Source organism: Apium graveolens, chromosome 2 (assembly GCF_009905375.1).
Source record: "Apium graveolens cultivar Ventura chromosome 2, ASM990537v1, whole genome shotgun sequence".
NCBI lineage: Eukaryota > Viridiplantae > Streptophyta > Magnoliopsida > Apiales > Apiaceae > Apium > Apium graveolens.
In genome coordinates this window covers 90,790,140-90,815,080 of record NC_133648.1, presented here as the reverse complement: position 1 = coordinate 90,815,080, position 24,941 = coordinate 90,790,140, and the positions used below count along the sequence as shown (strand labels likewise).

At 31.9% G+C, this 24,941-nt stretch overlaps 2 protein-coding genes across 6 annotated transcripts; one reads left to right on the top strand and one right to left on the bottom strand.

The window, feature by feature from the left end:
- Positions 1-3,453: 3,453 nt before the first annotated feature.
- On the top strand, positions 3,454-6,465 carry LOC141707645 (uncharacterized). Its single transcript, XM_074510931.1, has 7 exons — positions 3,454-3,619; positions 3,886-3,967; positions 4,063-4,267; positions 4,377-4,542; positions 5,368-5,488; positions 5,607-5,823; positions 5,980-6,465. The coding sequence occupies exons 1-7, from the start codon at positions 3,507-3,509 to the stop codon at positions 6,162-6,164; spliced, it is 1,089 nt and encodes a 362-aa protein (XP_074367032.1). The 5' UTR covers positions 3,454-3,506; the 3' UTR covers positions 6,165-6,465.
- Positions 6,466-7,792: 1,327 nt separating this feature from the next.
- On the bottom strand, positions 7,793-17,697 carry LOC141707644 (vacuolar protein sorting-associated protein 2 homolog 3). Of its 5 annotated transcripts, none has more exons than XR_012569108.1 (13): positions 17,458-17,697; positions 17,303-17,347; positions 16,278-16,312; positions 16,105-16,155; positions 15,874-15,978; positions 15,705-15,776; positions 15,412-15,483; positions 15,234-15,314; positions 15,044-15,079; positions 14,899-14,951; positions 10,929-11,206; positions 8,061-8,118; positions 7,793-7,955 (listed from the first exon to the last, which is right to left on the bottom strand). XR_012569108.1 is itself a non-coding variant. In XM_074510930.1 (12 exons), exons 1-11 carry the CDS (start codon positions 17,489-17,491, stop codon positions 8,067-8,069), a joined length of 636 nt encoding a protein of 211 aa, XP_074367031.1. In that variant the 5' UTR covers positions 17,492-17,694; the 3' UTR covers positions 7,793-7,955; positions 8,061-8,066. The 5 variants fall into 5 exon arrangements, 2 of the variants coding, with proteins under 2 accessions (XP_074367031.1, XP_074367030.1); XR_012569107.1 differs by having other exon boundaries at positions 7,793-8,118; positions 10,929-11,032; positions 11,123-11,206; XR_012569106.1 differs by having other exon boundaries at positions 7,793-8,118.
- Between the last annotated feature and the right edge of the window lie 7,244 nt (positions 17,698-24,941).

The following is a 24,941-nucleotide window of genomic DNA, read 5'->3' as shown; positions in this document are numbered from 1 at the left end:
CTTCCTATACATATCTAAATCAACAACTATGATCCTATAAATCAACACATTCTGATTTATCCCCGAGCTCTGACTTATCAACTCAAGACATCTTCAACGGATAAGCCGATCAACTGATATATGTTAGAGATTCAACGGATATTCATATCAAGCAACAACGGATAACACTATTATAGCATCAACGTATAACTGAATAGAGTGTCAACGAATGATGGTGAAACTTCAACGGATAATAATATCCTGATGATTGATCAGATCCTGACTGTCAAACATATCATGATTCTTGACATATCCAATTCCCAACAATCTCCCTTAATTTATGCTTTGCAGAATAACCATAAATTCTTATAGAATTGTCTAGTGCCAAAAACCAGAGAGATAAAATGTATAGCACATGAGTTATGAAACATACTTAGTTACAGAGATTGATCCTCATATTTCTTGATATACTCTGCAGTATCTCTGAACAAAAGCTTTTACTATATCATCAATCTTTTTCAACAGAATCTCTTCTAGCTTGATCTTCAAATTCTTCTCATACTCAGTTTTATCAGACAACTGGTAGATAGCAGCTCTTACATTTCTGATTAGAGTTCTTTCTGTCATCATTTCTTCTAGTGACACATAACAAGTTCTTATACCATCAGTATTCATGGTTATGTGCCTCTGTGTAAGAACATTTTCAATAACAGCTCCTCCTTTCTTCATGTTGACTTCTTGCCCTCTAAAATTTAAGTAAGTAGAAATGTATGATCCAAAATATTGTGGACCATTATCCAGTATCCTTTTTTTGATAGAGGCAAGAATCATATTTGACCAGTCTTTAGAAATTTCATCTTCAACTCTTAGCAAATAATGAATGTGTTTCAATTCCTTTGTTGTCATGATCAACAGTTCATCAAGTGAAATAACTTGGACTTGATCACTTTGCAATAAGAGTAAGATTTTATGCTTAGTGTGAGAACCATCATTTTTGTCAAGTATAATATTCAGAGCTTTAAGTCTGTCTAAGTGATCAGCAGTAACTTCCAGACCAGGACTATCAGCAAGAGTGAAGTTTAACAACTTTAGATTGACCAGTTGAGCTTCATGATGTCCTATCCAAGATCTTGAATAAGGTTCATTCAACTTGAGATTCTTGTCTTGTACCAACCAAGACCTTTTATCTCCCATACTGTTAGATCCAGGAAGACCATCCACATTTACTCCTCTAGTAACAAAGTTCACTACCTCATTACAATCAAGATCATCGATTTTCTTCCACTTGTAATTGTTCTTGATCTTTGGAAAAGATTGAGCGCTCATTTCTGCTCTTTTATTCAACAGGCTCATATCAATACTCCTCCACCTGCTTCTGTGGGATCTTTTGAGCATATTCTGAAAATCTTGATTAGCTCTAGAAACAACAATCCTTATTTTTCCTTCATGTCTTCTTTCTTATTTATTAAAAACAACACTATCTTCAACATCACCAACTTCAGCATTGTGTGCTTCAACATAAATAGACAGGATTTAAAGATTCATCCTGAATAGAGCTTCTTCATCTTAATTTTCAAAGAAATCGGAGATATACTTCCTGCTAAAGTCAGGAACCAAACTGTCAGAAATCGTCACTCTGTTGTCAGGATTTGCAATAACAACTTTAATTGTCTTGGTCTATAGAGTCTTAAATCCATCCTTGGAGACTTGAGTTGACTGTGTAGTTTGAGTTTGAACTCTAGTTCTAGTTTGAACTACCACAGCATCAGAGGTCTTCGTCTGCTTTGCTTGCTTATCACCATCATCATCAGGATTGACATTTTTCCTCAATACTGACTCATGTGCACATTTTTGTCTTTGGTACTACTATCTCCCCCTTTTTGACAACTAGACCCTGTATAAAAGAGAAAATAGAGTCCAATTTTTGATTTGTAGCTTCTTGTGTAGCAACAAGTCCATCAAGTCGAGCTTTGATAATCTCCTGATTAGCCTCAACTTGCTTCACCCTTTTTAACAATGCTGATTGAGGATTAGTACCTTTAATAACATGTGAGAGTTCTGCAACTTCCTTTCTGAGTAGAAGATTAGTATCATTCAATGTAGTAATAGAATAATGTTATCCCTTGATCAAGATTGTAGAAGATTTGATGATATTCTTAAGATCGGGATTTTTAGTAGTCTGCAGAACATGACCAGCAAGAGCTTGAGCAACTTCAAGAGAAATCTTCTCAGTAGGTTTGTTGTAGGCTTGATTCCATTCATGTGCTCTATGATATGCAAGTCCATAGGAAGAGCCAAAAGTGGACATTTTGGAACCATTCATAGCAGCTTTAAGATTTGCAGTTTCAGGATCATCAGAATCTGAGTCCTGAACTAGAATCATTATTAGGAACAACATCAGGAACTGATTCATCAATGCTTTAACTAGTTATGGTAGGTCAAGTATAAAACACGTTTTACCTTGGGTAACTGGATTTACCGGGTATATTTGTATGGTCTTGAATAGTTTTTCTATATTTTTTGTCAATGTGTTCTATATTTTTTTTACTCAGTGTTCCTAAATATTTTTTTCTGTCCAATAACTTTTTGTATATCTTACTTAACTTTTTAGTGTATTACACTTTTTATGTAATTTTTTATACTTGGTATATACGTTTTTGTTGTTTAAATTTTTTTATATATTCACTAATTTTGTTGCTTTTAATATTTTTTTGTAAAAAAAAAATAAAATCATCTTATATGTTCTACAATTTTCTGTTCTCTATTTCCTTGTACTCTAAATTTTCATAGATTTTGTAATTTTTTATGTTCAATCAAATTTTAGTATGTTCTTTGCTTTCTTGTGTGCAATATATTTTATACTTTATGTCTTTTTTTATTAAAGTTCTGTCATTTTTTGGGTTCATAAATATTTTTATATTTTATTTATTTTTGTGTCATGTATATATTTTACATATGTTCTGTAAAATTTTAATTTCTCCTTCAATTTTGTGCATACTCTATATCTTATATTTTGTATATTTATTTTCTAAAATTCTTTAACTTTTAAATGTTTTAAGAATATTTTTTGTTCTACTGTTTTATATTTAATATTTTGTAGTTTTATATTCTTTAAGTTTTTGTGTACAGTACGTTTCTGACTAGTGTACTCTAATTTTATATTAATATTTTGTAATTAATGTATTATATACAATTTTTGAAATTTATACATATTTACAAATTAAAAATTTTAGTATTGAAAATACAACGTAACCAACGCCCACGTTCATTTTGTTACATTGTATTTTTTTTTTTTGTTTCAAAAAAAAAAAGAAAATACAACGTAACAAAATGAACGTGGGCGTTGGTCGGATGTTTTTCAAATGGACAAGTTTGCATTACACGAAAATCTGGACCATTGATTTTGCTTCAATTGGACGTAAATGATTTGGTTACTCAGTTACCCACATAATTGAATTACCACCTGATCCTTTCCCTGTATATATGTATATATGTTTATATATATATAGTAATAGGGAAAAGAGAGAATGGTGGTTCTTCGTTCCGGCAGGGAAACATATTCATCAATTGAAGAAAAGATAAAACATGTCTCCAATATTAAGGGTTGGTTCAGACATACTCCATCATCAATTGCCTCCAGGTAAACCAATGCACTTGTTTATAAAGATATTCATCCTATATAATCCATCCTGGACTTAGGGTTTCAGCAATTTCTTTTTAGATTTTTCTTATGTGTTAGTTTCTTGAGTTTATTATTTAATATCCGTGCTTAATATATCATCCTCTTTGTATTATATACTACTTTGTGTTTTTATTCATGTTAGGTAAGTTCCGTGATTTCCAAAATGTATCCCTTATAACTCACTAATCTATTTATATTCCTTTACTCTCCATTTTGATTTTCAGGATCGAACAATCTTGCAATAAGAGGTCTATGCGTTATTTGCATTTGGCAGAGGAAGCCTTGAACTATTTTAACCTAAATCATGTTAGTCTCTCTCTCTCCCCTTCACCTCAATTTCCTTTTATGCTGGATTTTATTAATATTTCTATTCTGTTTGCCTTGCCCCCTTAAATTTATAGCCTCAAAAGTATAAACTGCTCAACCATCATTCTGTTAAACCTACTTCATATGGGTGGTTCATTCATTATCATATCAACTTCACGGCTCAGAATACTGACAATGCGGCTGCTCCAGTGGAGATGTTTTTCACCGAGCTCACAAAGGCTCGGGAAGAGGTTTCTGTAAGGCTCTGCGTATCCTTGGGGCCAGAAAACTCTCTTTCAGGTTGGTTCTGCATATATGCTCATGTTTTTTTATCCATGTTCCACTTCTGTTAGCTGCATTTCTCTGTTTCTTGCTTGTTTTATTAACTCCCGTAAAACACCTCTTGCAGGAGATAAATTGAATGGATGCTATTTATGTCACGAAGGTTACAATGTTTGGCATCCTAAAGGTGGAGGATTTGTACGCGGCAATGATGCATTGTTCAAGACAGTTCAAGACATATGTGACATCAACCAGAGCAATGCAATTACCAATCCCGAAAAACACTTACACAGGTAAATGGTTGTTTGGCTCTTGTATTACACTCCAACTGTCCTCCATTAATACTCCACCAAGATTTGTACTTGTCATTTGTATACATGTATTAGGAAAGTTCTTCTATTGCTTCAAATATCCGTGTGTCTTGAATTTTTCAGAAGAATGGCCATATTTCGGTTCTGTTCAATGCAAGCCCTAGCCGTCTCTGTCTCTGTCTCTCTCTCTCTCTCTCTCTATTTATGTATATATATCATAAATAATACCTCCAGGACTTCTGATTGGTGAAAAGTACCAGGGGGGAATCAGGCCCTAAAATCTTACAATCTTCAAAGAAATAGAAAAAAATTATTCCTTAAGCCCCAGATGAAATTAGTTATTAGGTACATAGACACAGAGAGAGGGCGAAAAGAAAAAAAGGGTTATATAATGACTGTCAGACCGTGGTACTTTATCCAAAGAGGAATTGACGATCAGTAGTTTTTCTTCATCATCCGACTCCTAACATTTGCTGGGTATTGATTATTTGTGTTTGAGGGATGTGCATCTTGATTATTCTTCTATTTAATTTCAGTTTGATATATACATAATAGAAGTGGAGTTGTGGTTTTGAAATCTTTTTATTATCGAGTTCCAAAATTTGTGCTGTAACTCTGATTGGTTTATCTAATTGTTATTTACACCGGGGTTCCCTGCTGCTGTTAGTTTTCGGGTATTATTTATTTGCTAATTGATGTATAATTTATTGTTTTTCCCGATGTTTGCTGCTTCCCTAATTTAAGCAACCCTTCTCTTAATTTGCTCAAGTTTTCTAGTGATTTTGGTTATAATATCTGAAATGGCAGTCTTAAACAAGTTTGCCGTTTCCTTGAACCCGAAAAGGAACGAGAGTACATATCAGAACAAGTTGATGATGCAAGCCTGTATGCAACTGAAACCTTGAACTATTATAACCAATTTTTGGTGGTCAGTTTCTCTCAAATGTTTTTGTTTGCTTTTCTTTAAATCAAATCATGATTTACCATTTTGTTGGATTCTCTTGATCGTTGTTTATGTTCTGTTTTTCTTGATGTAAAATTCATAGGATGTGGGATATAAAATAAAATATGAACTGGTGAAGCCGGGATTCGTTACACGTGTGATGCTGCCAACATGCTTACTTTTCCATGTCAACTTCACGGCGAAGGTCGCTGATGATGCTACTGCTCGAGAGGAGACTTTTTTCTCCGAAATAACAAGTACCAGCGGGGTTTTCTCTTGTAAGATGTGCAGGATCCTGGAGCCAAACGAGTTAGTTTCAGGTTTGTTTTGATATTTAAAAGTGGCAATATGATCTAATTTATCTCCTACTGCTATATATTGAACACATGTTTTTGCTTGCTTATTGACTTGTGTGTTTGTTGTGACCGTTGATTATGGGCTACTTGTTATGGTAACTCAATGAATTTGTCTTGCAGGAGAAGAAACAGGAAATAAAACGAATGGCTGTTATTATTGCCACGAGTTTAACAATGTTTGGCATCCTAGATATGGAGGATTCCTACGTGGCGGTGATTCATTATACATGTCTGAAGAAGAGTTACGAGAGACGAAGCTAGAATATAGACTTCGGAAGGAGTTACGCGAGATGAAACTCTCTTGAACACATCACAGCTTGCTGATTTCCGGAATGTAAATTCCTTGCAATATAACATGTTTGGAATTTTTAAGACGACTCTTAAACTGCTATTATGGGTAGGAAGTAGAACCTTTTCTCTCTTCTTGATGTGAAATATGTCTGGTATGGTTTGTGTTTGATGTGGTGTATGTGTGGACAATGAATTACGTGTTGCTTATTCTTGTATCCAGTTAAGTTTATCTGAAGTGCTCATGAATTGCCGGTAGCAGACATTTCTTTTCTTTGTTTTGGCAAAGTAAATATACTTGGGGATTGTTCTTGTTGTTATTTGTTATTTATGGAGTCTGGAATATTAAGTATTGTATATTCCTAAATATTAAGTAGTATCCATCCACAAACTCAACAACATAAGTTTGTTTGAATAAGTGACCATATGATTTATCATATAGTTTTATATATAGACTACATTGAAAAATCCTTGAGCATACTTTTTCAACACAAGTCTATTATAAATTCTCCACATCAATCATCAAGAACTAACCTATATAACGGGTTTCTAGACTTGTTGACAGTTCGTCTTTGTTCAGGCAAACTTTCGAGCATAATGCGTTAACCAAATTTTAAAATATATATTTTTATAGAAAGCAAGCGTCTTGTACTGAGACTAATTGATACTATTACTTTTGCTGGGTCCTGGAGTTTGTGGTGTTCGGGGTCAACTCTTTTCTACTTCAACTTTGAAAATTTATCCAACCTCACGTCAAGAATTTCGATGGGTTGCCAACCTCTTTTCCGGGTCATCGACACCAGGGTTGTCATCAAAAGTTAAAAACAAAGGATATCACTTGATTTTGGCAAAACGTGAAAAGGACAAAATTTTATTTGTCTGAAATTTAGTTTTTCGTACAAATGTTAGACATCTTAAAATTATTTTGTTCTGTTTAATTGGAGAGAATGGAATGAGAAAACATTTAATGAAAATTGTAAACAAACTTAAATGTGAAAAAAAAAATGTAGGCCGGAGACGGTGAAACAAGTGGAAAAGGTGAATTTTCTATGATCATATCAAAAGTTAGAGTTTAAATTTTTATAAACGAAATGGAGGGTGAAATGTAAATGATATAAAATTACCCACAGTATGTTCAAATTTTATTACTGGTGATGTCAATTATAATATTCAAACAGATGAGATAAAAGTTGTATGTTACTACAAAATAACTTGAAGCAACATGCATCTTTTTCTTATGGTAAACCAAATTCCCAGCATGTTACTTCATTTACAATTTTAGAACTTATTTCTTGTAGGAAAAGAGAAGGAAATGAATGGTTACCGAACAGTCATTCTATGATATACAATAAACTTCAAGTTGCACATTACCTTATCTCCAAAGGAACTTCGAGCTCCACACTGAATTAGTTCTAATTCATACACGCTGAACTAGTTCTAATTCATACTTTCATGTTCCATGTTAGTGAGCCGGTAATATCAGGTGGACATAACCTGTTTCATCATTGTATTTATTCTTAAATCTAAAGACCTGCAAAATTACTGTAATCCTTTATTATAAACGCGTGCTAGAAAAATTCTAGTACTACTAAAATAGACTTGATAGTGTTGTAATGTTTGTTTCTCTAATCTTTAAATTCAAAAGTGATCTATAAACAGAGTGATTTGGGGAAAGCAATTTGTTTATTGTTGTTTAAAGGCGTAAAGCCCAAGCAGCTACTAAAACAATAGCAATAACTACAAGTTGCAGAATATACAATTCAACACCATGGAGTTCATGGGCTGACGGAACCGGCAGAAAAGTCAACCTACAAATTGACATCAATGGTTGAATAACTATAGAAGACGTACAGCTATGTAAGAATTTCAAACTGCTGACAACTCTGAGTATCAACTTTGAAAATTTACCGAACCTCAGATCATGGATTTCGAAGGGCTGCCAACCTCTTCTCCAAGTCATCAACACCAGAGCTGCCATCAAAAGTTAACAACAAAGAACATCACTTGATTTAAGCAAAAAAAAAAAAAATTAGACAAAATTTGGTTGTTGGTGAAATTTAGTTCCTCGCAGGTCCACAGAAAATTACGAACTTTATTCAATAAACAAACTGAGAACCAAAGAAGTTTTATATAGGTTTCCTCCTACTTATTCTCCTAAATCAGGATGTCTAGTTTGTGTAAAAAAAATCAAGTCAAAATCAATTACAAGTTCAAGTTACTTAGTCTGTTGCAACTTCTAACATACTTACAAGTCAATATTGTTAGGACTTCGATGGCCTATCTTAAGTGTGTATTTTGACCATATAAAAATTTAATTTCGCCATCACAACATGAAACTCTTAGCATTTACTTTTTGTCATTTTCTAATTTTGCAGAACATAAAAGTTATACAGTCGATTAAAATATCCAAACAGATGAGATAAAAGTTGTATGTTACAAAATTATTTTAAGCAACAAGCAACCTTTTTCATGGTAAACCAAATGGCCAAACAGTAAGTACTAACTTTAATTTTTTAATTTTGCATCCCTCTGTACCACTTTAACAATATGTGTTTTACTAATACTACAACAAAAAGTAGTGGTCATTACTAACTTTACTAGCGTTTTTCCCGTGCTACACACAGAACCACAACTGACTCACAATTATCAATTGTCTTTGCAATAAAATAATATTAAAAGAGAATAAGGATTCTGAAATTAGTCTCGGGATATTTTTCGTGGAAATATGAGCTCAATCTTGACATTAATTTACTATTTTTTAATTTTATTTTTAAATTAAGAAATTGAATAATTAGATATTTAATAAAACAAACACACAAATCAATGACTACCTTAGAAAACTTTTCTTGAGTTCTACATCTAGACCTTTACTCACATTAATAAAAAAAAATATAATTAATATTATAAAATTTATGAAAAATACTAAAATATGGTGTCTCCTTTTTATTTCGTTATTACACTTTCTTTATCTTTTTTGTCAACAATACGATCCCCCGCCTTTTCTCTCATTCTTTATCCTCCATCATGTCTCTATCATCATTCACCGTCATCATCATCTTTCATCATATACGATTTGATTTAACTCTCCTTTATTTATCAATGAAATATATGTTTATCAAAGATGCTATAAAAGTTAATACATGTTGCAGTTAGTTGTTTTGGTTAGTTTTAAAGTTAAAATCAATTGATTATAATGAGTTTGGTCTGCTACTCATTTTGCTTTTTGGTTGAATGATGAATCATTAAATTTTTTCTGGTTGATTAATTCATCTTTTTTCGTAGATATCAACAGTTAAATGTCATCACGAAGAAATATAATTTATTTTTATTTGATTCAGATTTCTTAAATGCCATATTGAAATTGATTTCGTTTGTATCAAATGCAACCAAAACCAACTCAAAAAAGAATACAACAAATACAACTAAATAAACCCTAAAATCAACATTCAGAAAAAAAAAATAGAGTTACATTTTGAGTTGTCAACAAATAACTTTTAAACTTCCATTTTTGAAAAAAAGATGTATAAGAAAGGTATTTTTTTGAAAAAAAAACCGTCAAATTAACCAATTTATCCTTTGTATAAATTTAATAATGTTACTTTTATTACTTAAAGTTAGATACGCAAATTGTAAAAGCTGTTAATATAATAATGTACTTGGTGATCCTAATCGGATCTGAATTATATTTAGGAAAATCAATTTTTAATATCTTTATATAATAAGAGTAAAATAGATCTTATCCAAAATTTTGGTACTTGACGACTAAAGTAATAAAGACCGCTAGATATTGAAATAAATAGATAATAATCATTGGATAAACAGAAATGAATATTTTATATTTTCATCATTTCACCCAAAAAGGGTAGGTTTCCAAAATAAAATAGAATATTAAATGCAAAATTCGTAACTATCTCATCTATTCAATTTTTGGATAATTTTAATTCGATGGTACTTTTTAAACTATCACTAAATTACAGTTATCTCATGGGCTTTGTGTGGATGAAAAATCGCTAAAATCTGATTTATGGAACTCAAGTTAGAAACGAAATAAAATTATACGATATTTGGTGAGGAACAAGAGAGAATGATGAGGAACGAGAATAAAGAACTAATATACATGTTATTTAGTAGTTTATATTTATTTAGTATAAAGATAAATATTATATTTTATCTATATGTTTTATATGTGGGGCTAAGAGTATATTTATTAAGTATTTTATTTATAATAAAGCCCAATCGTTTATGGGCCTTGGTCTAGGTTATTTTATTAGGGTTTATGTTCCCTATATAAGCATTGTAACCCCCCGCATATTACTTAGTTTTGATTATACACTTTTTTTAAGAATAATATTGATTTATTCTTGGAAATCGTGTAACTCATTGCTTTAAACTTTTTATCGTGTTTTGTTTATTAAATCATCGTTTCTACAAACCTTGTCCTGCATCAAATTGGTATCAGAGCTAAATCCTGAAATTTACTATTCATCGAGTTACTATTCACGTAATCACTGTGACCACCGTTTTCACTATTCACATGGCCGGAAACACACCAACCACCATCTCTAAATACAAACCACCGCCGCCCAGCCTTTAACCATCGTTCCCAACCAGAAACCCCAAATTGTAAACCCTAATTGCATACCCGACCCGACCAGAATACAAACCCTAGTCCCAAATCAGAAAACAGATCGCAAGGCATCACAACCGGTCGCACTTTCAATCAGCAAACAATCAGAGAGAAAGGAGGAGGAATTAGATCGAGAGGGAGCAGAACATCGCACCTGAACAGGTCTGCCGGAGTTCGAGACGCCACCTGAAGTCTGTCGCCGCCGATTCAAGCTGCTGCCACCACTGTTCCGCCAGTCAAGTCGTCGCTGTCTCTTTCCTGATCATCTCTTGCGTTGAAACAAAAGGGGTAATACCAAACCATATTCACATATAGACATACAGCTGCTTACATATACATACAACTTACTTTCCTTGTTTTTACCCATACACACTCTTCTGCCCAGCTGTTTTATTTGTTCCTAAATTATATAGAACTGGTCCCTCGCTGTTCCTGAATTCACAAAATGGTCTGTTACTGTTCCTGAAATCGCCAACTTATCTCCTGAATTACAGAACTTGCCCTTGTGACCACTTGTGACCACTGAATTTTGACATCTCAGTATCCGCTACTTCTGAATTTGATATCCAGTTCAGTTAATTTGAATTTGTTCTATGTCTTGAAACATGTCAGCTCACATCAAGCGTCAAATTGATATTGTGGAAGATAATATTATCTTCAGCGTGAACATGATGAGTTCTATCACGAAGTCTATTTGTGTCAATAATGACCGTTGGTTACTTTAATATAAACTTAAGATAAAGGAGTTAAATAATCAATTTGATCAACTTATAAGATTGGAAAAGAGGTATGAAATTAAGTTGAGCAAAGAAAGGCGCAAATGTAGAGATGAGGAGCTAAACCAAACAGTGGATGATGCAAAGAGTATTTTTGAGACTCTCAAATCCCAAGTAAAACGTTTTATGCATTTCGAGAATGAGAAAATGGTCAAAGGGGAAATAGAAGTTGAGCTTATTGAAGAAGTTGTTACGGAAGATCCAGTTGAGGAGGCTAAACAAATTACGGAAGAACTAACTAAGGAGGTTAAACAAGTTGAGCATTTTCAAAGTGTTGAGGATCATAATGTGGTTGATATTATTGAGGTTGAGCACATCGACTTCATCATTCCGGAGTACGTGCCTAAGCCTCCTTCGATGGCTGGTCAATTTTCAGAGTTTTTTACACCTCAACTGTTCTTCCATAAGAACATGAAATTCATCTTGGTTCCATCTCATCCTTGCATGATTCTGGATTTTTACAAAACTCGTGGTCGAGTTTTCTCTAACAACGGGAGAATGATGAGGAACGAGAATAACGAACTAATATACATGTTATTAAGTAGTTTATATTTATTTAGTATAAAGATAAATATTATATTTTATCTATATATATGTGGGGCTAAGAGTATATTAGTTAAGTATTTTATTTATAATAAATCCCGATTGTTTATGGGTCTTGGTCTATGTTATTTTATTAGGGTTTTTGTTCCCTATATAAGCATTGTAAACCACCACATATTACTTATTAGCTTCGATTATACACTTTCTTGGGAAATGGGAATAATAATGATTAATTATTCTAGGGAATCGTATAATTCATCGCTTGTTCTCTTATTATCGATCTTTCTTAATAAATCGTTGCTCTTCAATTCTTGTCCTGCATCAAAATTTATTAAAAAAATCTGCTTAAAAAATTTATTCTTTTTATTTGTTTCAATTCCAATTCGATTATTTTTTTCTTTAACAATTTGAAAACCATTAAATTTTGTAATAAATAGATAATAACGGCTTAATCTAAAATAAAGGAATATTTATATTTTCATGATTTAAACAAAAAACAAGTAGCTATTCTAAATGCAATCGAATACGTAATGCAAAATTTATAATTATCTTTTCGCTTCGGTTTTCAAATAATTTTAGTTGGATAATAGTTTTTAAACCATGTATTAGTTAAATATTATTTTGCGAGGTTCGCGTGGGCTTTAAATTCGTCAAAATCAGATTTATAGAACTCATGATATAGCCGATAAAAATCTAACGAAACCCGAATAATAAAATTGTGAAAAATATATTTGTATACTCGTAATTAATTGAATTAAAACATAAATGTATTTGTTGACATATAAAATAAGTAATATATGAATATGATAAATAAAGAGATTTTTAATATAATGTTATTGATCTAAAATTTAGGAATTCTCTTTTGGTCTTAAATAATTCAAATTTGCTGATTAGTTAAATAGATATATGGTTATGCTCATATATTACAATTTAGGAAGGATATGTATAGAAATAGGGATTGGTAATATGACATATAAAATATGTAATATGAATATGTTAAATCAAGTAACTACTGTATTTAAATAATAATTATTAATTAATTGTGGTTAATGCAGGAGGATGAGAATTAAAAATAAGGATTTCTTTTAATATAATGTGATTGGTCTAAAATCAGCAATGTTATGTTATTCATCTAAAATAATTGAATACTTTATGCAAAATTCGTACGTGTCTTTATGCAAAATTTTGGACTAAATTATACATTATTTTGTGAGTTTCGTTTGAGTTGTAAAATCGTCAAAATCTAATTTCTATAACTCAATACAAAATCAAACTAAGATCAAACGAATTTTGATAAAAAGATTTGCCAAGAAATTTTATTCATTTAATTTATTTCAGTTTCAGTTTTATTATTTTTTCCTCAAGTCTTTCAAATGACCATTAGATCTTGAAATCAATATATGATAGTTGTTTGATCTAAAACGAAATTTTATATTTTCATGATCTAAAAAATAAGTATGTATTTTAAATATAATTGGATACTTAAAGCAAAATTCGAACATGTTTTTTCACTTTAGTTTTGGGATAATTTTAGTTGGGTAATAATTTACATGAAAAATACTTATTGGTTCTAAAATTATTCATAATTTGATTAGTTAACTCCATATTAGCTATATACCTGGGTAGACTCAGATTTTATAATATAATATTTTTAAATTTGATAATTATATATCATTCTGCAATCCTTATTATTTGATTTTAAATTAGGGCTTAATACTCCCAAGTACGACAAAGGGATTTTTAATGTGAATGCAGGGGTTATTTTTAAAATTAGATAATTTGATCATATAACTCCCCTAAATGCATTAGTCTATTTAAATTATTTATATATAGTGTTTTTTATTTTAAAATAATGAAATTGAATACACATGTGCTTGATATAGTAATAATGTGGGTAACTGCCTCGGTTGCTAGAAGACCAATCGAGACCAGCATTGGTCTTGTCCGAATCTACAATTGGAAAGAAGTGCTTTCGATTTTATTTGTGTCTCATTATTTTGTGTCTCATTACGTATATTTATAATTATTTGAGGTGGTCTTTAGATCATGTATATATAGCTACCGTAGTAGTTTTTTTTAATCTTTGTTTTTTTTATAATATTGATTAGATTATAGGAGTCTACGTTATAGTTAAATATAGAAGTTTAAATTATATTAGGAATGATCGGTTTAATTTTGGTTAAAAAGATAGAAGGCTAAATTATAGTAGGAATCACATTTTAATTGGGTTTTTTAAATCTCTGCTTTCTTATTATAATCCTGATTTTAGATTATGGGAGTCTAATATAGAAGTTTAAATTATATTAGGAATGATCAATTTAACCTTGGCTAAAAAGATAAAAGGCTAAATTATAGTAGGAATCACGTTTTAATTGGTCAAAAATTTAGGAATGAAATCTGATTGGTCCAAAAATAATTCATAGTTTTCTGATTGGTTAACTGGATATATGGTTAATTAACTGGACAGTGTAGTAGACTCAGGTACTATAATATTGGATTTCTCTAAATATATTATTGCTGGATAATGATCCCTCTGTCCTACTTAACAATATTGTTTGCTAAAATGCAATTACCAAAAGTAATGGTTTAAAAGTTGTGCATTAGTCCAAAATTACGTTCCGTTGGACCTCTGCCAATAATTAAATCCAGAACATTCAGTTGTAAACTAATTTGGACAGGCGAAGTGATCAACTACTTCTGTTTCTAAGAAGATGTACACGAATACGTGTGTGCGCAGTGTGCGTGTGCTCTCGAGTGCCGTGAGTTGCAGATACAAGCTACAAGGAAGAAGGCATTAGAACTTACCTAGTAGCCTCAGTATTCTTTCCTGCAATTTTTCCTTTTGGAGCTGCTGATAACTGTTGAAGATTTTAATTACAACTCAGAAAGTGTTTTATCAGTGATATAATTTCCTGACTTGTGTCATGGTATATAAGAAACAAAAACTAACCTGGGAGGCGATATCAACACCAATTTCATCTAAAACCTGCAGAAGTGAAATCAGATAATTGAGTAAATAATACTTGTACACTATACGATTTTCTGTTCATGAATCCTTTCGCTCCGCAAAGGATGCATTCTTTTACAAGTCTCAAACTTGTGAAATCCAACTGAAAACTGAAGAACTCTTAGAAAATTACCTGGTTAGTCAGCTCTTCAGTTTCCTCTTCAGCCTCGTCATTATCCAAAGAATCATCTATTGCTTCTGACATCATTTCAGTCTGCATGTAGACATTCAAGAATGTGATGCGCTAATGCTTAAGTGCAAAAATGAAAAAAAAACTTATGCTTTTGTAAGTATAGTATGAAATATCTTACAGTCATATCCATTTGTGCTGACTGCTTTTGGAATTCACGCATCACCTTTGCCTGCTTTGCAGGGTCCATTTGCTGTGAGAAAAGATAAATAAACTTAAAACTTTGGTGGAAGTAGAAAAACTAAAGGGCATAGTTACCTCATTTACAGTTTTAGAAGTTATTTCTTGTATTAAGCTTCAACCATCCATCTTAATATTTATTTCTTTCTTCAATTTTCTATATGAAATACAATTAAACCTAATAGAAAAGCCATTCATATTTTTCTGGAAAATATTAATAAAGCAATATGTGACCTTATTCATTGCAGACATTGCCTTGCTGGCACCTTTCAAGCCAACAGCTACAGAAGAGTGTGCAGACATCGCCTGTAACAAGGGGTTATCTTTCTTAGCACTATCATAGACGAACACAATATAAGTTGTAAAATAATACATTAAGTGTTAAAGCATTTCTGGACCTTACCTGAGTGTGAGTGGCTATGCCTCTTATTTGAGCTCGACTACTTTGTAAGTTGGCTATTTGTTGCCTGAGCCTGATCAACTGACGAGCTAATATTTTTGTTGCTCCCTGTAAAATGTACAAGAGAATGATAATACACCAAGACAGCTAAGTGCAGCACATCTACTGTACAGATTGAGCTCTGGCATCGGTAGTCCCAACTCTCTACTGAACGTATCCAAATACAGAACCTACCTCATTTCCCATTTTAGCTGTTCTCTTTATCTCAGCAACAAGTTTTTTTTCCTGAGAGCGCATATAATATCAAAACTGTTCATATCAGATGCAAGTTGATACTTGCGGAACTGCAGAAATGATGTATGATTATAATGCTTAAACATGTAATATAAGAAGTAAGTTCAACATACTTCTGATTGCAAGCCAGTAATCTCCTTCTCTAACCCTGAGACGCATAAAAAGATAGTGAGTGTTTCTAAATATATTACAGGGAGTCTAGCAGAGAGCCAGATGATGAAAATTATAGCATAAAACATCAGAATATTATTACTATTATCCATTTTTTTTCCAGGTTTATCCATAGTTGCAATAGCATTTAAAAACACTATACATAAGAATACATGCAAAGACTTAAAACCTAGATTAATTGTCTTTATAGGCAAACTATCAGGCCAAAAACTAGTCTCAAAGTTAAAGACTGAATTATGTACACAAGGGAAAAAGTTAAAAAAATTGAAATGAAATTAACATTTAGCATAATTTATGGTCGGAAGCGTACAAATCAAAAATTAAAATGAACTTACAAGAAATTACATTACCTTGGATTTGACATTTATTTGTACGCTCAAACTTTGCAATAGTGAAAAAGGTACAAAGTGAACACAACCTTGTTAACGCATATTTCGTCCACAACTAAATTCAGTTTTAGTAATTACATATAATCAATGACAATTAATTCGAAGAAAACACAAATGTCAATCCAACATAGTCCATTTCGTGATAGAGTTGAACCCTCGGAAATCTAGGCTACAGTTGTACTCCCTCTGTTTCATTTTATCTGTCGCTTGACTTTTCTGCACACATCTCAAGATGCATTGACCGCATAGTAGAAATTATCATTTTTAAATTATTTTTTTTGTAAATAAAAATTTAAGTTATATATTTTTATTCAAAAAAAGAAAATTTTAAAAATTATTATTTTAACTATCCAGTCAAAGCACTTAGAAATGAGTGTACAAAAGTCAAAAGACTATTAAAAAGACAGAGGGAGTATGAATTACAAGGAAAAAACAATAGAAACTCCACAAAGTAGTGGCCGATCACGCCATAAATATGTAAAATGAACATTATCGACATTGATGTAAAAACTGAATTTGATGTAGAAAACAATAATATATAGGTTAAAACAATCATATGATGATGATGATGATGATACCTCTGGTAGCATTAGTCATCTCTCGTTTACTCTCTCGAAGCGCCTCTGCGATGATCATAATTAAAATTCAAAAGAAATAAAAACAAAATTAGTACAATTAAAGATGTATAGTATCAACAAAGGTGTAGAATAATACTAGTAGATAGAGAACGAACCTTTGGCGGTGGTTTTTTTTGTGAATATGTTCATGGTTTTACAGTTTTACTATTGATGATGATTTGATATTGATAATTGCTTGAATTATGGGGTGATACTATATGTGAATATGAATGTAGATGTAACTGTGGTGTATGTACGTATGTATACAGAATTGACTTGGGGGGCTTCGTAGCAGCTGCGCTATCTTGCTTCGGGGTTAGTGTTTGAGATTTTACAGGATTTCCCGATTCATGTATATTTCAACCTCGCTCAATTCAATTTTTAGTTTTTGAACTTAGTTTTATAAATTCAAATTTTATATTGTATTAATTTGAATACAGATTAGATATATGTTAAAAATTATACTAATGGGCCAAAAAATAGGATGACTTTAACATAGATAGCTTGTTGATTAAAAAATAGGATTTTCCGAGATGATAAATACATCATATTCGTATTTCACGTTTTTTTATTAAAAATTCGTAGGAAGTTTATTAAAAATTAGCAGTCTTGTAAAATTTGTAGAAAATTCATTATAAGTCGGAATCGGAATTCGTTGATTCTATACTTTTTGGAAAGGTCTTTTTGTACTTTTCAACTTTCGTGTTTCGTATTTTTTTTAAGAAAACATCGTTTAGAGACTCAAAACATATCTGGGCAGAATTGAAATCGTGTAAAAAAATCGATATTTTAGATGTTTCGTGTTTGATGGATTGCTAAGGATTGATTATGTATTCTTGTGTGAATTATCTGTTTGTGTGATTGAGGTAAATGACTATTCGTTGATCTTCAGTATTGTGTAATGTATATATTGTCTGCTTACATGTTCTTAATTGATTACTAAGTAACTCTCCGTTGTTCGATATTTATTGTGTACCATATTATGTTATGTTTAATTGCGTGTTCATAGCTATTTGATTTTGTTATCGTGATTAAGATATCGATATCTGATTAATAAGATAAGAATTATTTTCAGAATCCATCGGTTTTAGATTATGCATCGAATAATGGAATCGGGTCGTGACATATAGAACTAGTTTACGCACGTTTCGTGATATATAGATGTTTTGTTGAGTTTGTCTTAACGAGGGCGTAAACTGGGCCCCGTCGAATATCGAATTTAGAGTCGTGTCCCTGGCATAGTGTGAATTGCAGAATATTTTGTGTTCTTCGTTTTGATAATTGTTATGGAACATATCTTGTGAATCTTGTATTAATTATTATCGAATATATGTGTGATTTTATGTGATCTCTGCTATATGCTACATGTCTAAATTAGGTTTTTGAGAAAATATATGAAAATATTATTTTGAGCCGTTGATGGTAGTTGCTTATTGGGCTTCGCAACTCATCCTTTTAGTATTTCAAATTTTGTCTAAAATTCGAGTTGGATATCATTAGAATTCGAGGACCTTAGATTTGAAGTAGTTTGATTTTTGTACTTACGTTTGTTGCGCTTTTATAATATATACCTTTGTATTAATTATTTGATTTTTGTATTAGTTTTAATTTAAGATTAATAGTCCGAAAAATCGGGTTCTTACACATTAGTAGTATTGAAATTCTATATCTTTCCGCCACCTTCGTCATTGATAGAAAGTTATTGTCTTCGAAGAAAGTTGTTGAGCCCAATATATTATGTGGATGTTGGCCCGATAGTATATTAGACCATCGTCAGTAAATAGTATTAATGTTTGTTTGTGTTTTCGCCGATGAGTTCTTGGGCCTACCCGTTACTGCAAACTCATTGGCAGTATACTTAATGTATAATATGCCCATATAATGCAAGCTACCGACGAACCAATAGAAAGTATCCCAAAATCACGAAATAGTACAACAAATTCCCCAATATTTTTAAAACTTTTAGTTTCGGAAATTTTGAATAAAAATGAAGTTGATAAAAAAAATCTCCCTTTCTGCGGTTCAGCACCAAAATAAAAGAAAACTGTAATTATTGTATCTTTGAATTTCAATACTTCGACAACATAGTGATAATTACATCCCACTTGTTAAAACTACTTATGTCATGAATATTATGAGTATATTGATGGATAATGAAAATAATTGAGCTTTTATTCACTGTCTTCATGGCCCATAAGAGTTAACCTTACCAGTCTATTTATTTTCTTTTACCATTCTTGTAGCATTAAACATGATAACAAATACACCTTTCATGCTGAAGAGTGTTAGTGTGTGTGCCCTGGAGGCAACACTATTATGTTTATGTAATGAGATATTTGGATTATTAATTTATGATTCTATAGATTATTCTTTAGTAATTTATTATATCTTTATTTTCAGCGATAAAATGTTAGATTAATAAATGTACTTGGAATATGATATGTAAATCTATATCTCTAAGTACGTGACTTAGAAATGAGATTATAAGAATAATATTGATATTCCTAAAGGTCCCTAGTCAAGTATTATTGTTAAGGGACGATAATAAATACGTTGAGACTAGTGTGTTTGTTGACTGATGATCACTTCTCATTGATCATAGGTATGGTGATACTAAAGTCAAAACACATGCACATGCATTAGATACATGGTGTTAGATTGAACCGTTGTGAGATACTACATGTTTATAGTGTCATAAGTTAATCTCATAGTGATAATGATGTATTGGTCCCTAGACCTGAAATCATTATATTTCTATACGAGAATTAATATACTTGGATACTATTGAATGTTATCCTTGACCGGGTAATAATAAAAGTAGACATTGGGCATATTATGAATCGTATGAGAAATCTGAATGATCTAGATGACATTTAGCCTCCTATATTAAAGGAGTGATATTATTGGCCTTTTGATTGAGTAAGACTATAAAATTTATGGTCGTGCTCAAATACTGATTTGTTTAATAGTTTACTCATTGATCAAGGAAACAAGGATTAAACGTTAACAAAGGATGACACAATGCATGCCTCGAGTTTGATCTATAATATAAGGCTAAAGGGATTATATTACATTGTACATTATTCACGAAAGATAATTTAATCACCAATTATTATTATTACTTGGGGAGCAATGATGTATTACTAGATGCCACTCATTGTTTATAATTTTATTATTAGAAAATAATTATTGTCAACATAATAATAACCTAAATGGTCACACACAAATAACTTTTAAAATGGAGTCTTATTTAAATTATGAATTCAAATATTTTATTATTATTAATTCGAATTTAATTATTAAATTAATTAAGTGAGACTTGATTAATTATATATATATTAGAATTCGAATTTAATAGTAATATAAACCCGGAATCAGAATGGGTCATTTTTAGAAGCCCATTAGGTTTAGTGTTAGGCCTTAATCCTCTCTCCCCTTTATATAGATTACGATGTATATTTTTAGGGCTACTTGTAACATTACGTTTTTAAGAAAAACCCTAGCAGCTCTACATTTCAGAGAGGCTAGAGAGAAAGAGAGAGAGAGAAAGAGGAAGAGGCAACCAAATCGGCTAGTACCGGCTCCGCTATCGTTGGACGATCGGACATTCGTGTGGATACCTTGGAGAGCAGATCTTCGCAAGGAGGGGTGTTGTGGTTCATCAAGATCAGAGCTTCCACTACAATCAGAAGGAAAGCTTTATTTAAGGTATATGATCCTATTCTCCATAATTATCCAGTCATTATACATAGGTCCTGCGATAGGGATTCAAAATTTTTGTTTTTCGTTGCATTTTATTGCTTGAATCCCTAACAAAGAGTCCATTAGCAATTTATCAAATTTATACGTACTTTCACATGATGTCATCAATGGATGTAAAGTATAGAAATCTGATTCCTTGACTTTCAAATGATGTGTTGATGAACCTGAGTAAAATATGTTCATTACAAATATTAAAAATTCTACAGACTTACCCATTTATCTATTATATACTCCCCCTTCTAACATTACCTACTATTGTAGAATTTGGGTTTAAAGTAGTACACAAGTGATAATCAATTGATAAATCTTTTCAGAAATTAAAACAGTAAAATTAAAAGTACTGAAAAGTATAGTAGAAATTCTTCATCCATTTTTCAACATTTATTATGGGCATGCTATATTGTTACATCTCATTTGAGCTTGATTTTTTGTTTTGATGTACAAATACAATATAAAGGTTCTATAATCTCGAAATTCTCTTTTTTTCTGCAGATTCAAAATTTATTTGGGCTTACATTTGGAGTTCTTCAAGGTAATTTCTTGCCGCATTATAAATTGATTCTTACTTTTTGCGGGGTTTGTTGCTCACCCTTATTTTCTCTAAAACTTTTAACCTATTGCTTCTTGATGAATTTGTTCCTAATTTTTTTTTTGTATTGTGCAATTAATCACAAAGTAACTCTGTTGTGCAAGACATGCATGTACCTTAACAAGACTAAGCCAAATTGACAACCCTAAGTAAGTTGTATTTTAATCTTAGTTTACATTTTGTATTATAACATTTAAAGTCTGTAAAAATGTCCAAGAGCATACTGGAGTCTTTTTCTTTAAACAGTATCAAGCCTAAGAATTTTATCTGGAAGAAGATCATGCCTCGGAAGAATTATGAAGAAGCTTGTAGTTGAATAAATCTGTTTTGAGAAAAATATCCTAAGTCAAGATCTCTACAAGTCACAGATTTAGTGTTATTGAGAAGTCATTCGAGAACTCCAGAATGCCTTATAGAGAACTCAGGAAAACTACTAAAGAACTCAGAGATATCGACAAGCCAAATTGAAAACATGAAAATTGGAGATATCGACAAGTCATTTCTTCACTAGAGAACTCAGAGTTATCTACAAGTCAAAACTCACTAGAGAACTTTGAGTTATCGACAAGTCAAATTTCACTAGAGAACTCAGAGATATCAACAAGTCGAAATTCACTAGAGAACTCTGAGTTATCGATAAGTCAAATTTCACTAGAGAACTCAGAGATATTGACAAGTCAAAAATCATTAGAGAACTCTGAGTTATCGATAAGCCAAAGTGAAGATATGAAGATGAGAGATCTCGACAAGCCAAATTCTCTTATAGAGAACTCAGAGACCTCTACAAGTCAAATCAACTATAGAGTAAAGAGAGATCTCGATAAGCCAATATACCTATCGAGATGTCAAGTTCTCTATATGCCTAACCGGAGATCTCGAGGTAAAATCTCAAAGTACAAATTGCAGACCAGTTCAATATCCAAGATTAACAATCAAGAAACAACCCAACCAGTTGGATTGACAAGTCTACAAAAATCAGCTTGAAGAGTGTGCAATATCAGGGTGAAGATTAACTGACAAAGGAAGATAAAAGTTAACACAATATGCAAAGATATGCTAAGCCAGAAATGGGAGATATACTTTTCCTAAAATGGAATGATAAGTGACAGTTTACTAAAGTGAATAACATCTCTTATTATACACTGTGTAAACCAGTAGTTAACTATCATATAAAGTTAACACTGGTCCTTCGTTAGTTGTAACAATTAAGATCAAGAAATTATTGTATTCTCTCAAGATTGAAGCTAAGCTCTTTATCAACAAAGAGCCTAGAAACTTTGTAGCAAAACATTCTTAATTTTAACATAAAGTTAAGTGAGTTTTGAAAGATCTGTGTTATTCATTGTTGCATGTTTAATTTCAGTCTTGACACATCTTACTACAAGATTTAATTTACTTTGTTCACAACCTTAAATATTTCAAGGAAAGCAGAAAAATATAAAAACACATTCACCCCCCCCCTGTGTGTAATTCATTATCTAACAAGTGGTATCAGAGCAAAATCTGAAAGCAAACAGATTCAAGATCTTGGAAGAATGAATACACAGAAAATCAGTAGCATCAAAATTTCTACTTTTGACAAAGCTAACTACACTCTTTGGAAAAAGAAAATGTTGTTTATCAGGACGGCCAATCCACTATACATTCAGATTCTAAAAAATGGGTCCTTCACTCCTATGGTTAGAGTTGAGGAATCTACAGATGGTGATATGGTCATTCCAGCTCATTATGCTCCAAAAGATCCTTCTGAGTACACTGAGCCTGAGAAAGAAAAAGTTTCCCTAGATAGTGGCTTGCAGCTCATATTGATAGAGTCACTTGACAATGTAATGTACAATAACATTGTCAACTGTGACACTGCTAAGCAGATCTGAGAAAAGATTGAAATACTCTGTGAAGGAACTGAGGAAGTTAGATCTAATCAAAGAAGAATATTGATTTCACAGTATGAGGGTTTCATGGCTAAGCCAAAAGAAAGTATCACTGATGTGTTTGAAAGGTTTAACAAGCTGATAAATGACTTGCAGCTGCATGAAAAATACTATGAAGCTGAAGAAGTGAACTTGAAGTTTTGCTTACACTCCCTGACCATTTAGAACAGAAAATTTCAGCAATCAGAGAAGGGAGAGACTTGAGCAGAATAATACTGGAAGTTCTATATGGAATTCTAAAAACATATGAATTAGAAATGATTCAAAGGAAATCATTGAGAACTGGTCAAGGGAATGTTGTAGATGGTTCAAGTGCTCTAATTGTCAATGAAAACCAGACCTCTAATGATGAGCCAAGATCCCAGATTCCAGTTGCCTCAGCAAGTGAGCAAATAAATAATGATTCACAGGAACAAGTCATTTTAGAATTGGAAGAAGATGAGTTCTACACCCTAGATGAACTTGATGAGCTTGATCAATCAATGGCCTATCTGGCAAGAAAGTTCTCTAATATTAGAGTAAAGAAGCCAAGATTCTTCAAGGGTAAAGGACAATCATTCAACAAAGACATCAGTTGGAAAGGAAAAGGGAAGTACACATCTGATAGCAAAAATGGTTACAAAACTGGATTTGTTGACAGATTAAAGATAAAATGCTTCAACTGTGATGAACTAGGCCATTTTGCTACAGAATGCAGGAAACCCAATAAAGCAAAGAAAGACAAAGTTTATCTTGAACTAGAAGCAAAGTATGAAGCTCTTCTGAAGAAATAGCAAAGCAAAGCTTATATTGCAGAGGGAAAAAGTTGGGATGACTCTGATAATGATGAAGATGAGGAAGTTAGAAATTATGCACTAATGGCTTTGGAGCAAGGAGAATCATCCTCATCAAAGTCACAGGTGTTGGATTTTTATCGCAGCGGGAGCATGACAAAACACTTTTACACATATAAAATCCAAATAAAAGCATACAGATCATGAATAAAAATTCGAGGGATCGAATCTAACCTTTAAAATTAATTCGGAGACAACGATCAGAGATCCTTAGCAGTTGCTCCTCAAGTGTGAAGCACTCCACCGGTATCCACCAAGAAAACGATGTTAAGGAGGAGGAAGGAGGTGGAGAGAATTGGGTTTTCCAAACTTTTTGGGTTTTCGGGTTCGATGTGGGTTCAAATAAAATAGGGTCTATAATAGTGTATTTATAGGCAAAATTTTCAGCTGAAATTTTCCCATAAATAATATTATTATTATCCCATTTATTATTCTCATTAATAATTAAAATACCTTTTAATTATTAATCCTTTTTCTAAACACTT

What these genes read in the sequence shown, in the direction of transcription:
- LOC141707645 (XM_074510931.1), top strand. Translation starts at nt 3,507, where the DNA reads ATGGTGGTTCTTCGTTCCGGCAGGGAAACATATTCATCAATTGAAGAA. An exon ending in CCATCATCAATTGCCTCCAG is followed by an intron (nt 3,620 to 3,885) that starts GTAAACCAATGC and finishes TTTGATTTTCAG; the next exon opens with GATCGAACAATCTTGCAATA. An exon ending in GCCAGAAAACTCTCTTTCAG is followed by an intron (nt 4,268 to 4,376) that starts GTTGGTTCTGCA and finishes CACCTCTTGCAG; the next exon opens with GAGATAAATTGAATGGATGC.
- LOC141707644 (XM_074510930.1), bottom strand. Translation starts at nt 17,491, where the DNA reads ATGAACATATTCACAAAAAAAACCACCGCCAAAG. An exon ending in CAGCTAAAATGGGAAATGAG is followed by an intron (nt 15,979 to 16,104) that starts GTAGGTTCTGTA and finishes TACATTTTACAG; the next exon opens with GGAGCAACAAAAATATTAGC. An exon ending in CTGAAGAGCTGACTAACCAG is followed by an intron (nt 15,080 to 15,233) that starts GTAATTTTCTAA and finishes TCACTTCTGCAG; the next exon opens with GTTTTAGATGAAATTGGTGT.